Source organism: Ambystoma mexicanum, chromosome 13, assembly GCF_040938575.1.
Source record: "Ambystoma mexicanum isolate Mex_15411 chromosome 13, UKY_AmexF1_1, whole genome shotgun sequence".
NCBI lineage: Eukaryota > Metazoa > Chordata > Amphibia > Caudata > Ambystomatidae > Ambystoma > Ambystoma mexicanum.
In genome coordinates, this window is record NC_090938.1 from 796,203,400 (window position 1) to 796,223,559 (window position 20,160).

At 50.5% G+C, this 20,160-nt stretch overlaps 1 protein-coding gene across 1 annotated transcript in view; it reads right to left on the bottom strand.

Annotated features, from left to right (window-relative positions):
* Positions 1-2,064: 2,064 nt before the first annotated feature.
* The window catches only part of ZBTB9 (zinc finger and BTB domain containing 9), a 64,503-nt gene continuing 46,407 nt past the window's right edge, over positions 2,065-20,160 (bottom strand). Inside the window, exon 2 of the mRNA XM_069635195.1 lies at positions 2,065-15,742. Within this exon, the coding sequence (XP_069491296.1) occupies positions 14,347-15,723 (1,377 nt within the window). The 5' untranslated portion in view covers positions 15,724-15,742 and the 3' untranslated portion in view covers positions 2,065-14,346. The remainder of the gene's footprint in view (positions 15,743-20,160) is intronic.

A 20,160-nucleotide genomic window follows, 5' to 3' on the forward strand; every position in this document is an offset into this window, starting at 1 on the left:
GCTGCGCTACGATGGCTTTAAATAGAACCAAAGGCATATACAAGTAAATAATGAGGCACATCTGAAGGCCTTTAGACTAATCTAACCTGGGGAGAAGACCAGGGATAAGAGGTGGCGAGGTGGAAGCAGTGGGAGCAGAAGAGTGGCAGTGTCTGCAGAGCTTGGGCATTAGGCGAGAGAGGTACAGGGGATGATACAAAGGAATGGTAAACATTGGAGACAAGAGGGGGAGAAACCAAAGCACAAGAGGGTGGAAGGTGAAGAAGGCAGTTGGTGGAAAGAAAAAATCATCCAGAGGCAACTGGAAAGCGGGGTTAGCAAGGCAACGAGGGGGGCCAGGACCAGTGCAGGTTCGGACAAGCAGGTCAGTGGGTAGACATCAGGATCAAGGCGAAGTGACGGGATAGGACCTTCAAATGGCCCTCTATGGAAACTCCCGTAGACGCCAACATACAGCTACTACTTCATCCCATTGCCAAGACACAGCAACAGGGGATGGTGAAAATGAGGCTACATAACATCTCTAGAAGCCACAAGAGTAAACACTGTATGGAAGAAACTGTCCAGGCAGTGAACGATCTTGACACGCAGAGACGCCTTCAGGGATAGTGGCAGTGGTAGCCACCCACCCACATCTGGACAGATGAGAAGGAGGATATTTGTGGTGCGATAACCCAAAATACAGAACAACCTTTGCAGACAAGCATTTTTTTGTTGACGTTAACTCTGGGAGGGAAAGACTTTGATGAACTTTGAGTTGCAGAAGCTTTCATCAAGATAGCTTTTCTTCTGATTTCTGAATAAAGCCCGTTCATCCCCGTTCATGTGCCTGGACTCTGGCTCACCCACGGCCATATGAGACATGACAAACGTGTGACTTCCTTAGCATGTCTAGTGACATGTTTCCATGCCGTCAGCACACAACTGAACATTTTGGAATCAGGACTAGGATCTACAGTACTCCATGGGGACTGTGTGTGAGGTGGCCTACTCCTGTAGAATTACTGAGTAGATGTATATTGTGGGTGGCAGTCATGTAATATCCATGTGGGTAGTGTAGTACAAAGGAGACACTTCACAAACCAGGTTATTTAGCTATTACCGGGCCATGTTTTCAGGAACTGCCATGGAGAGTAACTATGTTTGGGTCCTGGGTTGGCGGGTCACTCAAGATACTCACCATCAGAGTCCCCATGGTCTGTGACTGTTGGGTTCTGCAGGTCCCCTTCAACCGCATTTTGTTATTGAATTACACGGGCTTGTATCCTGCTCCCTGGGGCTGACAGAACTCCTCTGAAGTGACCTTTGCATGCACTTACCTGGACCTTCCCAGATGTCCTGTGTCTCTGGAGTTTCCCACCACGGGCTACGTCTAAAACATTTATTTAGACCTGTTAGAGAATATACCTGTGACTTTAATAAAGTGTATATTTTTCCACTACACCAGCGTTGGGACTTCCCTAACTCAACATTACTTGTAGCCTTTCTTCGCCCCGTAAATTAAGCCAGACTGCCGGGCCATTGCAACCCCTCCCTGTGGCTGCATTTTGGGGGGGTCCCTGTTGCAGCATGCGGTTGTATGGATGCACCTCCCTCACCATGGGGCTGTGCACAAATCTCCCCTACATTCACACACAACATTTTATTAGAAGATTGTGTGATTCGATGTGCGCGTCATGTCACTTCCACCACATTGTCATGGATTGCTCTCTGCCTGGGTATGCCGATGGATTGGAAAATTCAACCTTTGCCACCTTTGCCAAGTGTAACCAACTCCTGAGACCTTTGTCATTCTCTTAAGCCTCCCCTGATTCTAAGTTGGTGGATGGCTTCAATAGTGTTACGTTCTTTGGAAAGTTTACCCTTAAGCGAAAGGTTGCGGGCACCCACTACTGTCCACTCACCTTCAATAATGTAAGATGTCCTATGTAATACGCAAAAGGTCTGAGTGAAACCGGTGACATTCTGCTCTGCACCAAAAAAAGGTGTAGGTGAAATGAACAGTACACGTGAAACCACCGTGAGATCCTTTGTGGCATGCATTGTAGAAACCAGACAGCTGAGTTTCAAGTACAGAATGGATTTATTTTAAATCACAAACAGAATAAATAAAATCGGACCTTTCTACAAAATCAGCCATGGAATCGCCTTCTCTTGTGTAGGGGGTGTTCAGCACCCCAACAAACGGAACCATCACAGACTCTCCACCTCTCATAGCACTCTAGTGCGGGCTAATTCCAGAATAGAATCCTGGATCAGTGATGGAACATTGCCCCCACCCCATCTAGCCGAGGAGCGCAGGTCCCACCCCCACAACCATCAAATGCCCCCAATAGCAGAAAGAACAGCATTTCAAAGCGGATAGTTTCCACCGAAGATCCCTCAACCAGTACCAAAACCTGAAACTAGTGCGGTGAATCGGAAAGTGACCAATCAAGAACAAGAACCCCACACTCTCAGTCAATCCCACAGACCCAGACAGAGGCCAAGAGCAATGAAAACATTTCCTGCAAAGCGCACACACTGCATAGTACAGTCACCAGACACACAACATACGAGCAGGGATTGCTACCGCCGACTTCAGGGCACGATCCCAGAATGTGCACCATCTCCACCCCAACAGCAACGGAGGGTATATATTGTGCTATGGAGACACTTCCCAACCAAATGGGGAAGTGTTCCATCACAGCTAAGAGGTACTTGGAAGGTTGATAAACATATCATTCCATTGTCTTGGATTCTAAGAAAGCAAAACCAGGAAGTCAGTTGAGACTTAGAATCACTTGTCCAATATAAGACCAAGGTCAGGGCCCAGTTCTGTAGTCTAAGGTCGATCCTTTTCATAGATTCTGAAGTATGAGACAAATTAGCAGTGGAGTAATGGTGCCTATAGGATGCCTGAACGTTTACAGAAGGTGGTCTACCAGGTCCATCAAAAAGGAAGACCGGATTGCCAAAGCGGGCCGGAGTCCCCACAATAACACAGAAGATCCCTTGCTGCAGCAATGCATAGGATCTCCAGTACAGATCACTCACTAAGTGAAGTATCAGACTCTTTCCAGAACCCAAAACCAGATGTGCCCAGAGATCGACAGTTACGAGCTCCCTATACGCTCACCAGTGCTAGAACTCAACGCTCATTAGTCGTTAGTGGAATTTCTGAATGGAAATGTTCTGGGTGAGACTTGATCCCAACTAGGAAGCTACTTAAGAAGACTCAAATCACTCCAAGGACTGACACAGACCAAGCCCTACTGTTTCGTGGGCTGAAACCTGCATAGTTTAAATGGGACCTGGTAAGAACAAGAGACGGCTGCATTTGCTGCAATATATTAAAGGGTGGAATCAGAGTTTAGATCTGGATTAGACACAGTAAGTGGCGGGGCAAAGAGGACATGATGAGGCCAGGTGAAACTACCCGTCTCAGCGATCAGGGCTGTTGGCAATACAATACTGTAGGAATTTCCGAAGCTATTCATTCAGACCAGAAAGGACACTGGCATGAGGGGGCAGCAATTATGAAACGCAAGACCTTGTGAGCTGGAGCCAAAATGGACATTATCCTGGAGGAAGTGGCCTTAGGCAGGTGCCCAGGGTTGGAACACATCTACAAGAGGCCTATAGCAAATATCCCGGCAATGTCTGCCCTATTTTGCCCACACAGAGTGAAAGATTAGCATGTGCCCGCTGTTTATAATGTTCACTGTTGGCAGCACACGCCACCGCCAAACTCCCAACTCAACTCTGTATCTGTACTTAATAGGTAGGGCCTTCTGAATATACTCCCTGCAGCATGTACTGGAGATGGTCACACAGGTCAGTGGTAAAGCGTGGCAAGAAACCAGTGGAATGGGGAGTTGTGAAAGGGTACAGGACGATACAACAGGAAACATTTCGAGTGGTAAGTAGTGCTCAGGGTATAGGGCACGGCTCAATTGCCAACACTCAGCCCAAGTCTCAGACAGATGTGTGGGAGGCTGGGGAACACTGATCAGTGCAGTGGCGGCATGCGCATGTAGCATGAGCTATGTAAACTCAGGCAGCTGGATTGTCAGTGCAGCCTTAAACATTATTGAGGGAGTACATGGCATTCCCTTTCATAGGTAGGGTCTACACTGGAATTGTGAACTTTGCAGTTTGGAAATAGTGTGACTGCTTGAGATGGATGGGTCTGGATTAGGCAGAGGTGGTGTAAAAAGGGTGGGGTGGGGGGGCGAGGAATTGATTTGAACACCAGGGTGATGGTGAGTAGTTAGGCAGTACAAACACAACTTATGGTTGTACCCTACATTAATATTATTTAAGCCACAGGTCTAGCAGTCCCTAAACAAAGATTGCTTTGGCTCATCAATCTGTGTCATGTCATCAGAGAATGGGAACAGGATGGGGAAGTGTGAATATATCCCCTCTGTACCACCAGAGCCAAGCCGTGGAAACACTGACGTGGCTTCACAGCATCAGACAGTCCGTGTGCCAGCTGAAAAACAAGCATCAACTGGCCGATAAGTTTTCTTACACGTATTTATTAAGCACAATTTATACCCATCAAGGGGCACCTTGGTGCTAATCTACCTAAAAGATATCCCACCACATCAGTAATCAAATGCTATGAAGAAAGGACCTTATTATTTTGGGAACAGGAGAGAACTTTGGTGTCTGAAATCCAGGTGATCATTTGCCCAGGAATCTGAAGCGTAATGCTGTTCCAGTTCTTAGCTGCCGGTACAGAGAAGGAGCAGCCACCGGTTCTTTCCAAGTTATGATTGGGGACTGGGTACATAACTGATACTTGTAGATCCAGATTTTCATACTCTTCCAAATGCATAGCGGCTTGGCAATGGTGAATGAAAAAGACTATTGCCGAAGGACTACCTCACACATCACTTGCACTTTCTAGCGTTGACATCAATCATAGGTTCACATGCGATCCTCACATCCACCACATGTGGTTCGTCATATGTTGAGTACACTGGTGAATTTGCTGAATTTGAGGATGGTCTCTGGGGACAAAGCCTGGAGGTTACCCATCTCAATGGTTACAAGGCAAAAAAGAGTGAACCGGGTTACGGTGAGATGCTGCCACTGCCGCCAACTCTCAGCTTAGCGTTAAGTGAACCCCTCGTTTGTGAAGGGATTATGTAATCAGACTGACAAGAGAAAGAAAATGGGATGGATTTGGAGGTCAATAGAAACTGGCAAGTAAAGGCCGCCCGATCTTGTAGGGATGCGAAACCGAGAATGGAAGAGCCACCCAACGATGGCTGCCAGGCAGTCTGTGTTCTGGGCACGGAAGCATGAGAATGGTCGAAAGATCTGGGCATGGCTGTAGAAAGAGGAGATGATGGTGCTTACGAAAGCAGAGAATAGAGAGGCGAGGACACATGACCATGTGTCTACCAGCTCTTTCTCTACGATAGTCTCTCAACATATATCCCGGCCATTACACCATGCCTCCTGCTGCTGTAACTTTGCGTCTCACCAAGCTTGGCTTAGGGTCCTGTTTTACACTGTATGCCTTCTTAGGTCTCAACTAAAACATATTCTGTACCAGAGCTGGCCTATGCCTACCACCTCTTTCCCCCTACCTCCTCTTTTCATGTTGGCCTCTCTCTGCCAGGACATGGCATATCCCGCGGCATGTGCCCCGCTGCCTGCCTTGCATTCTCCCTGTATGCCAGCCTTTTCAGCCCAAGCTTTTGGTGGTCCCTCTGGCAGTCTTCACACCTGAAAACGTTCATGTCCTCGTCACGGTGCAAAATTATTAAGCAAAACTGGCAGTTATGCACTGTCGCCACTTTTGGCTAGGTGAGCTCATGATTCTCATCATATGTTGGAAAGATCTAGAAATGCTTCAAATGTTGTCCCACATGTGCTACCCCCTGAACTGATGAGTGCTGCCAACACCGGTTACGTAAATACCCCACGTCCTGTAAAGTGCAAGGTTTATATTGAAACAAGAGGAGATAAAGGGGTGCAGCCGGCGTAAGACACCTCATAGCCATTATCATGGAGAATGCTCATGATGCATGTCTGGAAAGGTGGGTGACTGCTTTCTCGGTGCAGGTGTGTCTAGTATGGATGGGCTTCATCTCTGCATCGCTTCAAGCTCATCCCTCATGGTAGCCATTCCATAACTGCACAAGCCAACTGGGTGTGGCCACTTTGCTTTTTGTCCATGCACCAATGCCTACCACACTGCCACTCTTCCCCTCAGTAACTGTCTGGACTATTTCTGCAAACAATGCCTTTTTGAAAGTATGGCCTAGCAATGTCAACTTAAGCTTCATGGTGCCTATACACCCCAGGCAAGCTTGGCATTGCCAACTAACTTTTCTGTTGAGGAATGAAACGGTGCATGGTTGCATCGCGTAACCCAGAGTTGGCCATGTGCCGCCATCCCCAGTGAACACCCGTCTCAGAGATGGCCTTCAATAACAGACTGCTCTTGGAGGACAAGCGGCAATGAAGCTACCTGCCAAAGGGGTGCTCATTACCGAGCACAACACACTGGGGGCTACCATGTGAGGGCCAGAATCTACATGGCTCCATGTATGGCACGACGCTACGCGGGTAGCTCAGCTGTCTGCTCAGCGCCTCATACAGTCTCTTCTTTGTTGCTATCACGCATTAGCTTTGTCCAACCACAGGAGGGGGTGCCACTGTCAAGCATCCAAGTCTGGCTCCCTTCTGCCTTTTGGTGGGTGCCTATTGATGTTTGATGTTTACACACCTTGCTCAGTGCTGGAGGAGCCCTTTGACTGGCAGGGTGCTGAAATTAACTAATCGTAGCCCTTAAACACTTTGATGCTGGGGGACCATCTGTTCCTATTCCCATAAAAACAGATGAAAGCTGCAGGGAAAGGGAGGACGGAAAGAGGAACAAGCGAAAATAAACAGAGGAATTCTGACTTCTAGTGAAACAGTGGTTGTTCCTCCTTCATACAATGACAAAGGAGGCCGTCTTGCCTTTGGCCACTGCCAATCCCTCCCAGCCATACGCAGTGCTTCAATTTCAGCACCCCGTGTTCCAGGAATTCAAGGATATCTTTAGGGTGCTCATCTCTGAAAGGAGAGGAAGGAGGAGAAACCCCCTAGCTCGTGGAGACCGAAAGTCAATGGATTTAGTGAAACACTGGCATTAAGCTTCGGCCCAGTGTCCAGTAACCAGGCATTCCCAAACCAAGCGCTAGCTCAAAGCAGCCAGCTAGAGATGAGCAAGCCCACTGATGGTCTTTAAGGACAGGTCTAGAGGGCTGCATGAGTAGAGCACAGTGCCTTGTCCCCAGAATACGCTCTGTCCCCAGAATACGCTCTGTACGAACCTATCCTGTATAGATCAAAAGGTTGCGTTTGAAACAGAGATGCATGATCAAACCCCTGTCCCTGGAATGCGGCCTGTGCGGCCGTGTCTGCAGAGGCCAAAAAGGTTGCGTTTGAACCAGAGTTGGATGATCAAACGCCTGTCCCTGGAATGAGCACTGTCTGAACCTATCCTGCATAGGCCAAAAGGCTGCATTTGAACCAGAGTTACATGATCACACGCATGTCCCCGGAAAACAGCCTGTGTGTTGCGTAGTGAATACGCGGTTGTGCGCATGCGCGGCCCATAACGAGGCTCGCGCATGCGCGCATTGAATAAAGACGGTCCCGGCCGGCAGTTCGCGCCGGAGACCAGAGCAGCAACACATCTCCGGCGTGTCTCTTGGTGTGAGTGCTGGATGCGAGCGTGTGTGTCTGCAGGTGGGGCCTGCCATCGCCCCACACCATCACAATTGCGACGAGGACGGCGCGGGAGCAGTCCTCTGCTCCGGTAGTGTCCAGGGAGGAGAACGCTGCTCTGTGTCGGCACGGGCTCACACGTGTGGCCGGCGGCCATCTTGGATTGTGCGCAGAACGCAGTGGTTGCGGCCTGTGAGGGTGCTCGTGAGCCATCTGCGATTTGCACCGACAATCATCCATTTTTGGACCTTCCACAGCCTGTGCAGCTGCAAGGTTGTGGCATTCTGTCGAGGAAAAAAAAAATAAAAAATAAAAAAAGAGTGGCACTGGAGAAGATATTGCACCATGGGTGATCCGGGGCCCTGTCTTCAAAGCAGTTCTATGCATTCCTGTGAGTACCACGCAGAGAAATGGGGGGAGGAAGAAGAACAGGATGGCTCTCCTGCCCCCATCCCTCACAGGGTGAACAGCACACTAGCCGCCATGCCCGAATTTGATACCACGGGCCCATCTTCCAAGTTGGGGCCTAAATGGCTCCTGTGGGTGAAGAGGTTGGAGATGTTCTTCACGGCCTCGGGGATCACGGAGGACGAAGAAAGAATTGCAATCACGGTGTACTCGGCAGGAGCCGAGGTTCACAAGATATATGACTCTCTGAACATTCCGGTTGCGACATATGCTGCAGTGAAGCAGGCGCTCAGAGATCATTTTCTGCCAATGGCGAATGTAGACTTTGATAGGTTCGTCATGAGTGTGGAAAGACAACGAGAGGAAGAGTCATTGGATCAATTTTGTGCACGACTCAGAGTTCTGGCAAGCTCCTGTAGATGGGGAAATGAAGAGGAGATGGTTCGGAACCAGTTGTTGCAGGGCTGCAGCTCCGGCAAACTGAGGAGGCAGGTATTGAGGGAACCTGGTTTGACCCTACAACAGATTCTGGACACAGGGAGGGCCTATGAGCTGGCTGACGCGAGGGGTGCGAAAATGGATGCAGCCACGCATGGGAGAAACGAAGGTGAGGCTTTTGCAATTGGCCGCACTAACCCAGGAAAGTCAAGATGGACATCAAGAGGTGGTGATAGCCCGGGGGGGGCATAGCAACGCTCCCTCGTGCCAATATTGTGGGTACGACTTGCCACACATGGGTGACTGTCCAGCCAAATCGAGAACCTGTGGCCGGTGTAACACACCAGGACATTATGCTAGGGTGTGCAGAGCATCAGCACCTGTCGCCGTGTCGAGAGGGCCCGAAAGGGTTGCCAGAGGCAGCACTCGGAGAGTGAGGGGTGTATCATCCATCGAACAAGGTATACAGGACCTAAACATTGCTGAGGAGGAGGAGGAGGAGGAGGAGGAGGAAGATGAAATCTTCTTCATCTCGAGCATAGCTGAAGGCCCCGGCAGGAGACGACAACCCAAGTGCACAGTTAACATTGGGGAAAAACCCACACCGGTCTTGATAGACACTGGAGAGTCTGTCTGTGTGCTGGCGACGGAACACTACAACGCACTCCCTGGTCCACCAAGCCTAGCCGAGTCCACAGCACGTATATACGCTTTCGGAGGACACACACCGCTCCCCATCCAAGGAGTATTTGTGGCCCCAGTCACTCACGGACAAAATAGAATAAGGGCAAGGTTCTTTGTCACAGATGTGAGCCCGCATTCCCTTCGGAGTTGTGCTGCGGCTGAGGCATTGGACATTGTACACTTCTCATTTGCGGTCTACCACACTGACTTGGAAAATCTGTTGAGTCGTTTTGAAACGATATTCCGAGGGATAGGGAAACTAAAGGCCGACCCAATACGCCTCCACATCGATGGGTCTGTGAGACCAACGGCTCTCAAACACCGCCGCGTCCCTTTCCATCTGAGGACACAGGTGGAACGCGAGCTGCATTCCCTGATAGACAAGGACATCATTGAGAAGGTAGAGGGCCCCACCCCGTGGGTCTCCCCGATCGTGGTAGCCCCGAAGCCCAAACAGCCGGGTGCGGTACGCATCTGCGTGGACATGAGGCTTCCCAACCTAGTGATCAAAAGAGAGCGCCACATAACACCCACCCTGGACGACATCATTGGGGAGCTTCAAGGGGCGAAAGTGTTCTCAAAACTGGATTTGAGATCCGGGACCATCAGTTAGAGCTCCACCCCGAGTCAAGATACATCACAACGTTTACGACTCACGAGGGGTTATACCAATATAAAAGACTCCGTTTTGGTATCTCTTCCGCGGCAGAGGTCTTCCAGAATACCATCAGGGGAGCCCTGTCTGGACTCAAGGGAGTGATAAACATGTCGGATGACATTCTGGTCTTTGCCCGTTCCGAGGCTGAACACCTAAAGGGCCTGGAAAGCACACTGGTGAGGCTGCGCGACCTAGGGTTGACACTGCACAAAGAGAAGTGTGAGTTCCTGAGAGACAGACTGGAATTTTTCGGGTTCGTCTTCCACGTGGGGGGCATATCACCTGATCCCGAAAAAGTGAAAGACATCCGGGAAGCTACGCCGCCAACCTCACCATCTGAAATCAGAAGCTTCCTGGGTATGGTGACGTAATGTGGTCGCTTCATCCGCGATCCGGCCTCCCTGTCGGAACCCCTGAGAGCGCTAGCCAGAAACGACATCGCCTGGAGCTGGGGGGAGAAAGAACAGAGGGCTTTCGACGACATCAAAAATGCCCTATCGGAACAAGAAACGATGGCATACTTCAATCCGGATCGGGAGTCCGAAATTGTAGTCGATGCCAGCCCCATAGGACTGGGGTCTGTCCTCATGCAGGCCGACAATCAAGGAACCATGAGGCCCATTGCATATGCCAGCAAAGCGCTAACGGAGACAGAGAGACGGTACTCTCAGATTGAGCGGGAAGCTCTGGCCATCCTATGGGGGTGCAGGCATTTCCGGATATATATTTTGGGAAAACCGGTCGTTGTGGTAACCGACCACAAGCCTCTCATCCCGATCTTGTCCGGAACATCATCCAAACCACCGCCTAGAATAGAGAGATGGATGCTGTCGTTAATGGAGTATGGGGTCAAACTGCTGTATCGACCAGGGCCCGACAACCCGGCAGACTACCTGTCCCGCCATGCAGGTGCGGGGAGGCCAAAAGACACAGTGGAAATGGAAGAGGGTGTCGAAGCAATACATCTCGCGGTCGAATCGGCACTGCCCGTTGCTCTATCCCGCCAGGAGATCGCTGAAAACTCCAACATGGACGAGACGTTCACAAGGATCAAGCTTGCTATGGCAAATTGAGAATGGTGAGAAGTCCTCCAGTCCTCCACTGAAATAGAGTTACATGATCAAACACCTGTCCCTGGAACGCGGCCTATGCGGCCCGGTCTGTGGAGGCCAAAAGGTTGCGTTTGAACCAGAGTTGAATGATCAAACGCCTGTCCCTGGAACACAGCCTGTGCGGCCCGGTGTGTAGAGTCCAAAAGGTTGAGTTTGAACCAGGGATGCATGATCAAACCCCTGTCCCCGGAATGAGCACTGTCTGAACCTATCCTGCAAAGGCCAAAAGGTTGCATTTGAACCAGAGTTACATGATCAAACCCCTGTCCCCGGAATACAGCCTGTACGGCCCTGTCTGCATAGGCCAAAAGACTGCGTTTGAAATAGAGTTACATGGTCAAACGCCTGTCCTAGGAACGCGGCATATGCGGCCCGGTCTGTGGAGGCCAAAAGGTTGCGTTTGAACCAGTGTCTCATGATCAAACCCCTGTCCCCAGAATGCTCTCTTTAAGAACCTATCCTGCATAGGCCAAAAGGTTGCACTTGGACCAGAGTTGCATGCTCAAACCCCTTTCCCTGGAACGCGGCCTGTGCGGCCCTGTCAGCGAAGGCCAAAAGGTTGCGTTTGAACCAGAGTTGCATGATCAAACCCCTGTCCCCGGAATGAGCACTGTCTGAACCTATCCTGCATAGGCCAAAAGGTTGCATTTCAACCAGAGTAACGTGATCAAACCCCTGTCCCCGGAATACAGCCTGTGCTGCCCCGTCTGCATAGGCCAAAAGACTGCGTTTGAACCAGAGTTGCATGATCAAACCCCTGTCCCAGAATGCAGCCCTGTCTGCGTAGGCCAAAAGGCTGCGTTTGAACCAGAGTTGCATGATCAGACCCCTGACCCCGGAATGCGGCCCTGTCTGCGTAAGCCAAAAGGTTGCATTTCAACCAGAGTTGCATGATCAAACCCCTGTCCCTAGAACGCACTCTGTACAAACATTTCCTGCATAGGCCAGAAGGTTGCGTTTGGATCAGAGTTGCATGATCAAACCCCTGTCCCCAGAATGCGCTGTGTACAAACTTATCCTGTATAGGCCAAAAAGGTTGCATTTCAACCAGAGTTGCATCAGCAGACGCCTGTTCCTGGAATGTGTCCTATGCGATCCTATTCTGAATAGGCCAAATGGTGGTCATTCAACCAGAGTTTCATGATCAAACCGCTGTCCCCGGAATGCGGCCTGTGCGGCCCTGTCTGCATAGGCCAAAAAGGTTGCGTTTGAACCAAAGTTGCATGATCAAACCCCTGTCCCCAGAATGCGGCCTGTGTCTCTCTGTCTGCATAGGCCAATAGGTTACGCTTGAACCAGAGTTACATATGCAGACACCCATTACCAGATTGCGCACCATCTGCATAGGCCAAAAGGTGGTGTTTGAGCCAGAGTTGCATGATCAAACCCATGTCCCCGGAATGCAGCCTGTGCTGCCCTGCCTAGATAGGCCAAAAGGTGTTGCTTGAGCCAGGGAGCTACAGAAGTGGCTCCATGTCCCAGTCAGGCGTCCTGGGCTGTCCTATAGCAGATAGGCCAGAAGGTGATGTCTAAGTCAGGGAGCTATAGGAGTAGACCTGTGTCCCCATAAGGTGTCCTGTGCAGCCTTATCCTGCACAGGCTAGAAGGAGATGCTTCAGCCAGAAAGCTACATGAGCAGACCCAGGTCCCTGTCACATCCTGCAATGTGCTATACCGTATAGGCTGAAAGCTGTGTTTGAACCAGACCATGGCATGAACACCCGGGGCCTGATTTACAAAAGCGTTTTCAATGGGAAAATCCCATTAAAAAACTCTTTGCAACTCAGGCCACATGACTGATTCTCAAAACAGTGGTACAAATTATAAAAAGGGGAGAATTGGTTCTGGAACATGTTTTAGTGCGTTGGGTGAAAGAACAAAATCATTCCCCGGCCAAAAATGCCATGAACCCAGGAATCATTTGGCCGCTTCTGTAGGCATAATCCACTGGCACACACTAGATATCCAGACACCCCCCAACCCCAAAGGCAAGCAAGCAAGGCAAAGCACCAATCACTGAGCCAAAGCTAGGAAGGACATCTTCTGAAGAGCTTACAATGAACACACAATCCTCATCAGAAACACAGCAGACATACCTTGAAAACATCGGTCAATATATGGTGTAGTGGCAAGTAGACAACTACTGCTATGATGGCAGCAACATGTGACATACTTGGATGAGGTCTTCCCTGCGCCAGTTGCCTCACTTACTAGCAGTACATCATCTCTTTCTCTCTAGCTTTCCTGGTTGCCCCATTCTTTGGTGACTCTCTGGCAGCTCATTGTCTCTCACACAGCCTATTTAGCGGCCCACTCCAGCAAGTTCCTGAGTATGGGCCCCTCTTATCCGATCTCTTGACTCTGCACATTACTACTCATTAGCTCTGGCAGCTCATTATTTCTCAGTCTGCCCCTTTAGCTACCCGTCTAGCAAGCTCCTGTGTATGGGCCACTCTTCCTTGATCTCTTGACTCTACACATTACTACTCAACAGCTCTGGCAGCTCATCATTTCTCGCTCTGCCCCTTTAGCAAGCACTCGCCCCTACCTCTCGACTCTACACGCTACTTCCCTTTAGCTCAGGCAGCTCATTATTTCTCAGTCTGCCCCTTTAGCTGCCGGTCTAGAAAGTTCCTTTGGGCCAGACACTCTTTCCCCACCTCTCAACTGTGCACACTACCTCCTGTTAGCTAGTACGCCACTTTGTTCACTGGCAGTTAGACCCTTCTTCTATGCCACTACGATCACATCAACTTTCCCCTTACATCGGCCTCCTACAGCCATGTCTTACCCTCCCCACCTGTCCCTCACTTGTCTCACTGGCCACCTCCTTCATTGCAACCTTCTACTCCAGCCCCTTCCCCTCACCATCTGCCTCAGTGAAGGCCCCCGTGTTCCTCTGCTTGTTGCCAACTTTCTTTCCGGGTCTACCCAATCTTGGCTTGTTCTTCTTGAGTATTTACAATTGCTTACTAATGGAAGAGCATGGTATTTTGCTCCTCTTTCCCATGTTCTGTTCTTTCCACAATGTGCCTTCACTCTTTCCTGTACAAAACATTCAGTCGAATGCTCACTTCTAAACGCCCTCGCTGATACTTTGGCGTGCGTTCCCTCCCACCCCCCGCATTGCCTGGCCATCTCTAACATCATGCAGATCCCGGAATACTGAACTACGGTCAGAATCTATAGTGCTGGGTCGCAATCGGGCCCAGAGAATCTGCTGTACATGGGGGGGTCCAGTACCAGAGCGTTTGGTACCAGCCCGAGCCTGGCGTAGTGTGTGCATGGCTGCACATTCCAAATCCCACAGGTGCCCCCCCACCTGTCTTATTTGTAAGACCAACAAGCTGTGGCCCAGCCCTGCCCCTTGCACATCTCCTTGTGCTTCAGGAAGCAGCTCTGGACGCGGAACTTGCGGCCACAGTCATCGCACGAGTATAGGGTTCCATCATGGGTCTTCATGTGCTCAGTAAGGTGGTGCTTGAGCTTGAACTTCTTGTTGCACACAGAACAGCCGAAGGGCCGGAGGCTGAATGTCAACATGATGTGCCTGTCCCGCTTCGGCTTCACCGCAAAGCGCTTTCCACAAAGACAGCCAAACTTTTTGCCATCGGGTGCTGCCATGATCTTAACAGGTGCGTGGATGACCTGCCCGTGGACAGTGTGGGCAATGATTTCATTCCCATGCAGGTCTACTGGTTTGGGGTTTAGCTGAGGGAAGTTCACCTCAGTTGACATTTTGCCCATGTAGTTCAGGTGTCCATCAGAAGGAACAAGGTAGCTTACCTCACCTCCTTGCTGGAAGTCCGATGCATACAGGCCCTGAAGCTCGGACATTCCGATGGCCCGCCCATGGCTCAGGGTCTTCAGAAAGTTTGCCTCATGCGCTGGGGATGTGAAGCCCTCGTCCTGCTCAAAGCGTTCCTGCTTGATGTAGAAGACCTTGGTGTCCTTGGAAGCAAAGCAGTCCTTCTCCCCACGGGAGGAAGACTCTTTATACGAACAGCTCGCCACGTTGCTCCCCTCGGCTTCCTCCAGGATAATCTTTACTGACTTGTCTACTGACCTGCTGGGGACCTGGACCTGCTCTTCATCCTCTTCATCCTCGTCTTCATCATCGTGGGACACCTGGATTTTGATGACGTCATCATCCTGACAGTCGTCAGACTGCTGGGCAGAAGTTGGGTCCTCCCTCTGACTTGGCACGTCTGCATTGCCAGCTTCACTCTCGTCTCGCTGGGCAAAGTAGTTGCTGCTGCTGGGCGATTGGCTTTCACTTGCTCGGCTGGACCACTGTCGACTGGAGCTGCCGTCCCTCTCCCGCTCTCGCTCCTTCAGGATCTCTGAGCAGCGGTCCACTACCTGCCACATTTGGAGGCCACTGGCCACTAGGAGGTGGCTGGGCAGGGCCTCCACGTTCAGCCGGAGGCGTCCCGAGTAGATGAGCTGCAGGAGGTTCTCAAAGGCGTCCGGCTCAATGGCACTGGGCAGCACAAGGCGGCTAGTGTCATTCAGGAGCAGCTTGTCATGGAAGTAAGGCGAGGAAGCTGCAAGCACGGTCTTGTGTGCCTGGAACACACGGCCCTGTACATGAACGCTGATGTCACAGAACTTCCCCTCAATCCGGTGCCGGTTGAGGCTCTCCAAGAGCACTGCACTGTAGTGGGGAAACTGGATGTGGATGACCCTCGTCTCAGACTCCATGGCACGTCCGGGCGGAGGCCTGCAGTGTGGGAGAAAAAGGAAAAGTCACATGCGGGAGGAACTGGAGCTGAGAGGGGACAGTATGGGGAAGATGAAAAACTGACAGAGCAAGGGACAAAGGCATGAAAGGAGGAAAACAAGGGAAGAGAGGCAGCAAAGACAGTGAACTGATATAAACAGGCGAGGGGAATGAAGGAATGTATAACAGAAAACACCAAGCACGACAGACCCCGAATAACCCTGGAGCCCCCAACTGACCCATGTGTAGCCCAGAAGACGGGACTGGCATTTGTAGCATGTTCTGTGCTGCCAGACACAACAGATTCTCTAAAAAGACTGTGGTAAACTGGTCATTTCCACTGCTGCTTAACCTAACGTGCCCAATCACTACGAGACAACATTTCCGTACTTCCTGAAACAATGATCCCTGGAGAACCCAATCTACTCTTGATCCTTATATTTTTATTTCATACTTTTTACTAGAGTTATGTTCGGCTGTATATAAATAAATCCACGTTCAGAATTGTTTTTCAATATTGAGGGACAATTAAAGAATCTACCATCCATTTCCTGTTCTTCTGCTATCGCGAGAAATATCAGTCCCCACTCCTCGGACGGGCAGGACTTCGCAATGTTGAGGATGCCTTAGTCTATAGTAAGCAAACAAGTAACCTCACAACTGTACACTTTGTATCCAAATATATTCACAGGAGATGGTAAAAGCAAAACAAAGTGGGCGACGCAATGACTTTGCCCCAATTAGACCACGGGCCTCATCACGAGTTGGGCAGTAGCCCTTAAATGCTATTACCGCCGCATTTAAGGGCTGGCCCTATCAAGAGTCTGGTGGAAAATCGCAATTTTTAGTGCCGTTTACGGCGCTATTAGTGCAGTGCTAATAGCGCCACCCGAACCCCATTGGGTCCAATAGACCGAATGGGGACTTACCGCCCCCCTGGCAACTCTGGATCCAGATCAAATAGGGCCATACCGAGTTGCGGTAACGGGGATAATGCCCAACTTGTGATGAGGCCACTTCATTCTGCATTGGTTGTGAACGCTGCATAACTTCTATTGCGATATACCGCAATATACCCAATTTGAATAATTGTATACATTCCTATTTTATATTTGAACAGGTCTTATTTTAAATATTATGGGTCATGTTATGCATCTTTTTAAAATGTCTACTGTTGTATTATTTGCTGCTTTTTGGCTAACGCCGTAATAAAGACTAATGACTAACTGATAAATATGTACCGTGTGGCTCTTCTGTGTCCTCGTTCCAGCTGCCGTCCCTCTACTGGACACACTGTAGACTGTTTGGCCGCTGCTCCCCTTTGGGGAGCAAGGACAGATAGGAGTAGAGACGGTTCACATCTGTGGAGCAGACCGTTCTGCAGAAAATGCTTCACAGGAGCACAGACTTTCAAAATTCTCTGCAGAATTTAGACATCACCTGCAGATTTTGAAATGTTTGGACAGCTCCAGCAGATTTTCCCTCTGCCACTATGGAATTTCTGACGTTTTCCTAGATTTGGACGGCCTCCAGCTGTGAGGCCATTGATTCCATTAAGACTAGTCCATACCTCTGTTGGGGGCCGGATGAGGTGAAGGAGTCGAGATATGCTGTCCTTGAGCCCTGGAGGAGGCCTCAAAAGACCACAACACCAAGAATGGCCGAGGATTCGGAGTATAGAGCAGACAAATAAGCAACAACAAAAAGGGGCCCCATAAATGAGCAGTGATGAGGAAGGGAAGAGGAAGCACAATAACAGGAAGAGAATGAAAGGCAAGCTGTAGAAATGATCAGGAAAGGTCAGGGAAACAGGCAGGGCAAAGAAGAGTGCAGGAGGGAAGCACAGAGGGCAGGTAATTGCAAGAGGGAAGGACAAAGGGCAGGGAAGCTGGCAAGGGAAAGAAAAAGGCAGGGAAGCGGGCAGGGGAAAGAAGAAGAGTGCAGGAGGGAAGCAGAAAGGGCAGGTAGGTGGGTAGGGGGAAGAAGAGTGCAGGAGGGGAGCACAAAGGGCAGGGAAGCGGGCAGGGGGAAGAAGAGTACAGGAGGGAAGCGGGCAGGAGAAAGTGCAGGAAGGAAGCAGCCAGGGCAGGGAAGCGGGCATGGCAAAGAAGAGTGCAGGAGGGAAGCACAACGGGCAGGGAAGCGGACAGGGAAAAAGAGTGCAGGACGGAAGCACAAAGGCCAAGGAAAGGAAGAGTGCCGGAGGGAAGCACAAAGGGCAGGGAAGCGGGCAGGGAAAGGAAGAGTGCATGAGTGAAGCACACAGGGAAGAGAAGCAGACAGGGAAAGGAAGAGTTCAGGAGGGAAGCACACAGGGCAGGGAAGCGGGCAGGGGAAAGAAGAGTACAGGAGAGAAGCGGGCAGGAGAAAGTGCAGGAAGGAAGCACCCAGTGCAGGGAAGCGGGCATGGCAAAGAAGAGTGCAGGAGGGAAGCACAACGGGCAGGGAAGCGGACAGGGAAAAAGAGTGCAGGACGGAAGCACAAAGGCCAAGGAAAGGAAGAGTGCCGGAGGGAAGCACAAAGGGCAGGGAAGCGGGCAGGGAAAGGAAGAGTGCATGAGTGAAGCACACAGGGAAGAGAAGCAGACAGGGAAAGGAAGAGTTCAGGAGGGAAGCACATAGGGCAGAGAAGCGGGCAGGGGAAGAAGAGTACAGAAGGGAAGCACACAGAGCAAGGAAAGTAAGAGTGCAAAAGGGAAGCACAAAGGTCAGGTAAGCAGGAAGGGAAAGAAGAGTACAGGGGAAGAACACAGGGCAAGAAAAGGAAGAGGGTAATGAAGAGGGCAGGAGGGAAGCACAAAGGTCAGGGAAAGAAGAGTACAGGAGGGAAGCACACAGAGCAAGGAAAAGAAGAATGCAGGAAGGAAGCACACAAGGGGGTATACGTTTTGGTGAAACCAGTAGGGTACTGGAAGAAATTGGGAAGAGTATACAGAAAGAGAAAAGGAAAGAGTAGAGATGATGGCGCAGAATTACTGGGAAAGAGACCAGAGTTCAGAGCAAGAAGGTGAAGGAAATGAAGGAAGCCGATGGATAGAGAAGGATGTAAGAGAGGCATGAGGAAAGGGGAGAGGAGCAAGCAGCACAGGGCGATTGATAGGAGGATGGAGAACAGCAAGTGGCTGGAGGGATGGATGTCTAGGAATGGATAGAGCATGGGATGAACCTGTCAGGAGAGGGGCACATAAATTAATTCAAGAAACCTCACAATCCCACGCCTCCTACTCTCTGCACACCTCTCTGCCTCTCCTCCTCTAGCTACCTTTTCATTTATGCCCTTCTAGCTCTCCTCTACTTTCTGCAACTTTATTCCTCCCTCCTCCATCATATCCCTAGACTCTGCTGCTATATGATATGATATGGCAATTGTAACGTGCCTATACACAAGTGTTTCAAGCTGCAACAAGCCAAACAAGGGGGAACAGAGTGGACAGAGACAACGATCTTAATAGGCCAAGTGAAATTGAGATCGAGCAAGTGCAGGGGAGGGGGGAGCGGAAAAGTGCCAGGGGAAAGGGGAGGGGGCAGTGCTGTATATGGGATCAAAACAATAACAAGAAGTGCCGCCAGCAGGTGGCAGGTGCAAGGGTAAGTGCAGACAGCAGGTGTCGAAAAGTGCAGGTAGGGGAACTTTAGGGTTCCAAATACAGACCTAAGCGCAAGGATTGCCACGAGGCAGTGCAGGTGTGCAACTGGGCAGGCAGGGACCTGGGCCCGAAATCAGAAGGTAGCCAGGTGACAAGTGCAGTATCAAACAGGAAATCAGCAGGGGGGAGGAAGAGAGAAGGCAGAAGCAAAGAGGAAGGTCTTGAGGTGCTTCCGGAACCGGAGATGGTTCTCTTCAGGTTTCAGAGAGGCTGTTCCAGAGGGAGTCCCCGAAGAAAGTGATCTATCACCATCTCGTTGCTTGGTGAAGCGCCTGACCCTGAGAGAGTTGGAGGAGCGAAGACCTTGAGTAGGTAGGTATTTACGAAGAGAGAGTTGGAGGTATTCAGGACCCAGGCGCCAGAAGGCCTTGTGGACAATGTAGATGGTCTTGAACTTAATCCTGCAGCCACTGGGAGCCAATGCAGAGATTTCAGTGCTGGAGAGATACGATCCCTGGGCTTGAGGCCAAGGACACGTCTCACAGTCCTGTTCTGGATAAGTTGCAGAGGGCGGAGAGTAAAAGCAGGAAGATTTAGAAAGAGGCTGTTGCAGTAGTCCAGCCTAGAGAGAACCAGAGCTCTAGATACAGAACTTCTGGGGGAAGGAGAGGAAAGGAAGAATACCTCTGATGAGGTGCAGTTGGTAGTTTGACTTCTTGGATACGGCAGAGATGTGAGGAGAAAAGGAGAGTGTAGAATTGAAGATGACCCAGAGGTTCTTAGCCTGATAGGTGGGAGCAGAAAGAGGGGAAAGTGAGGTCGGCCAGAGAG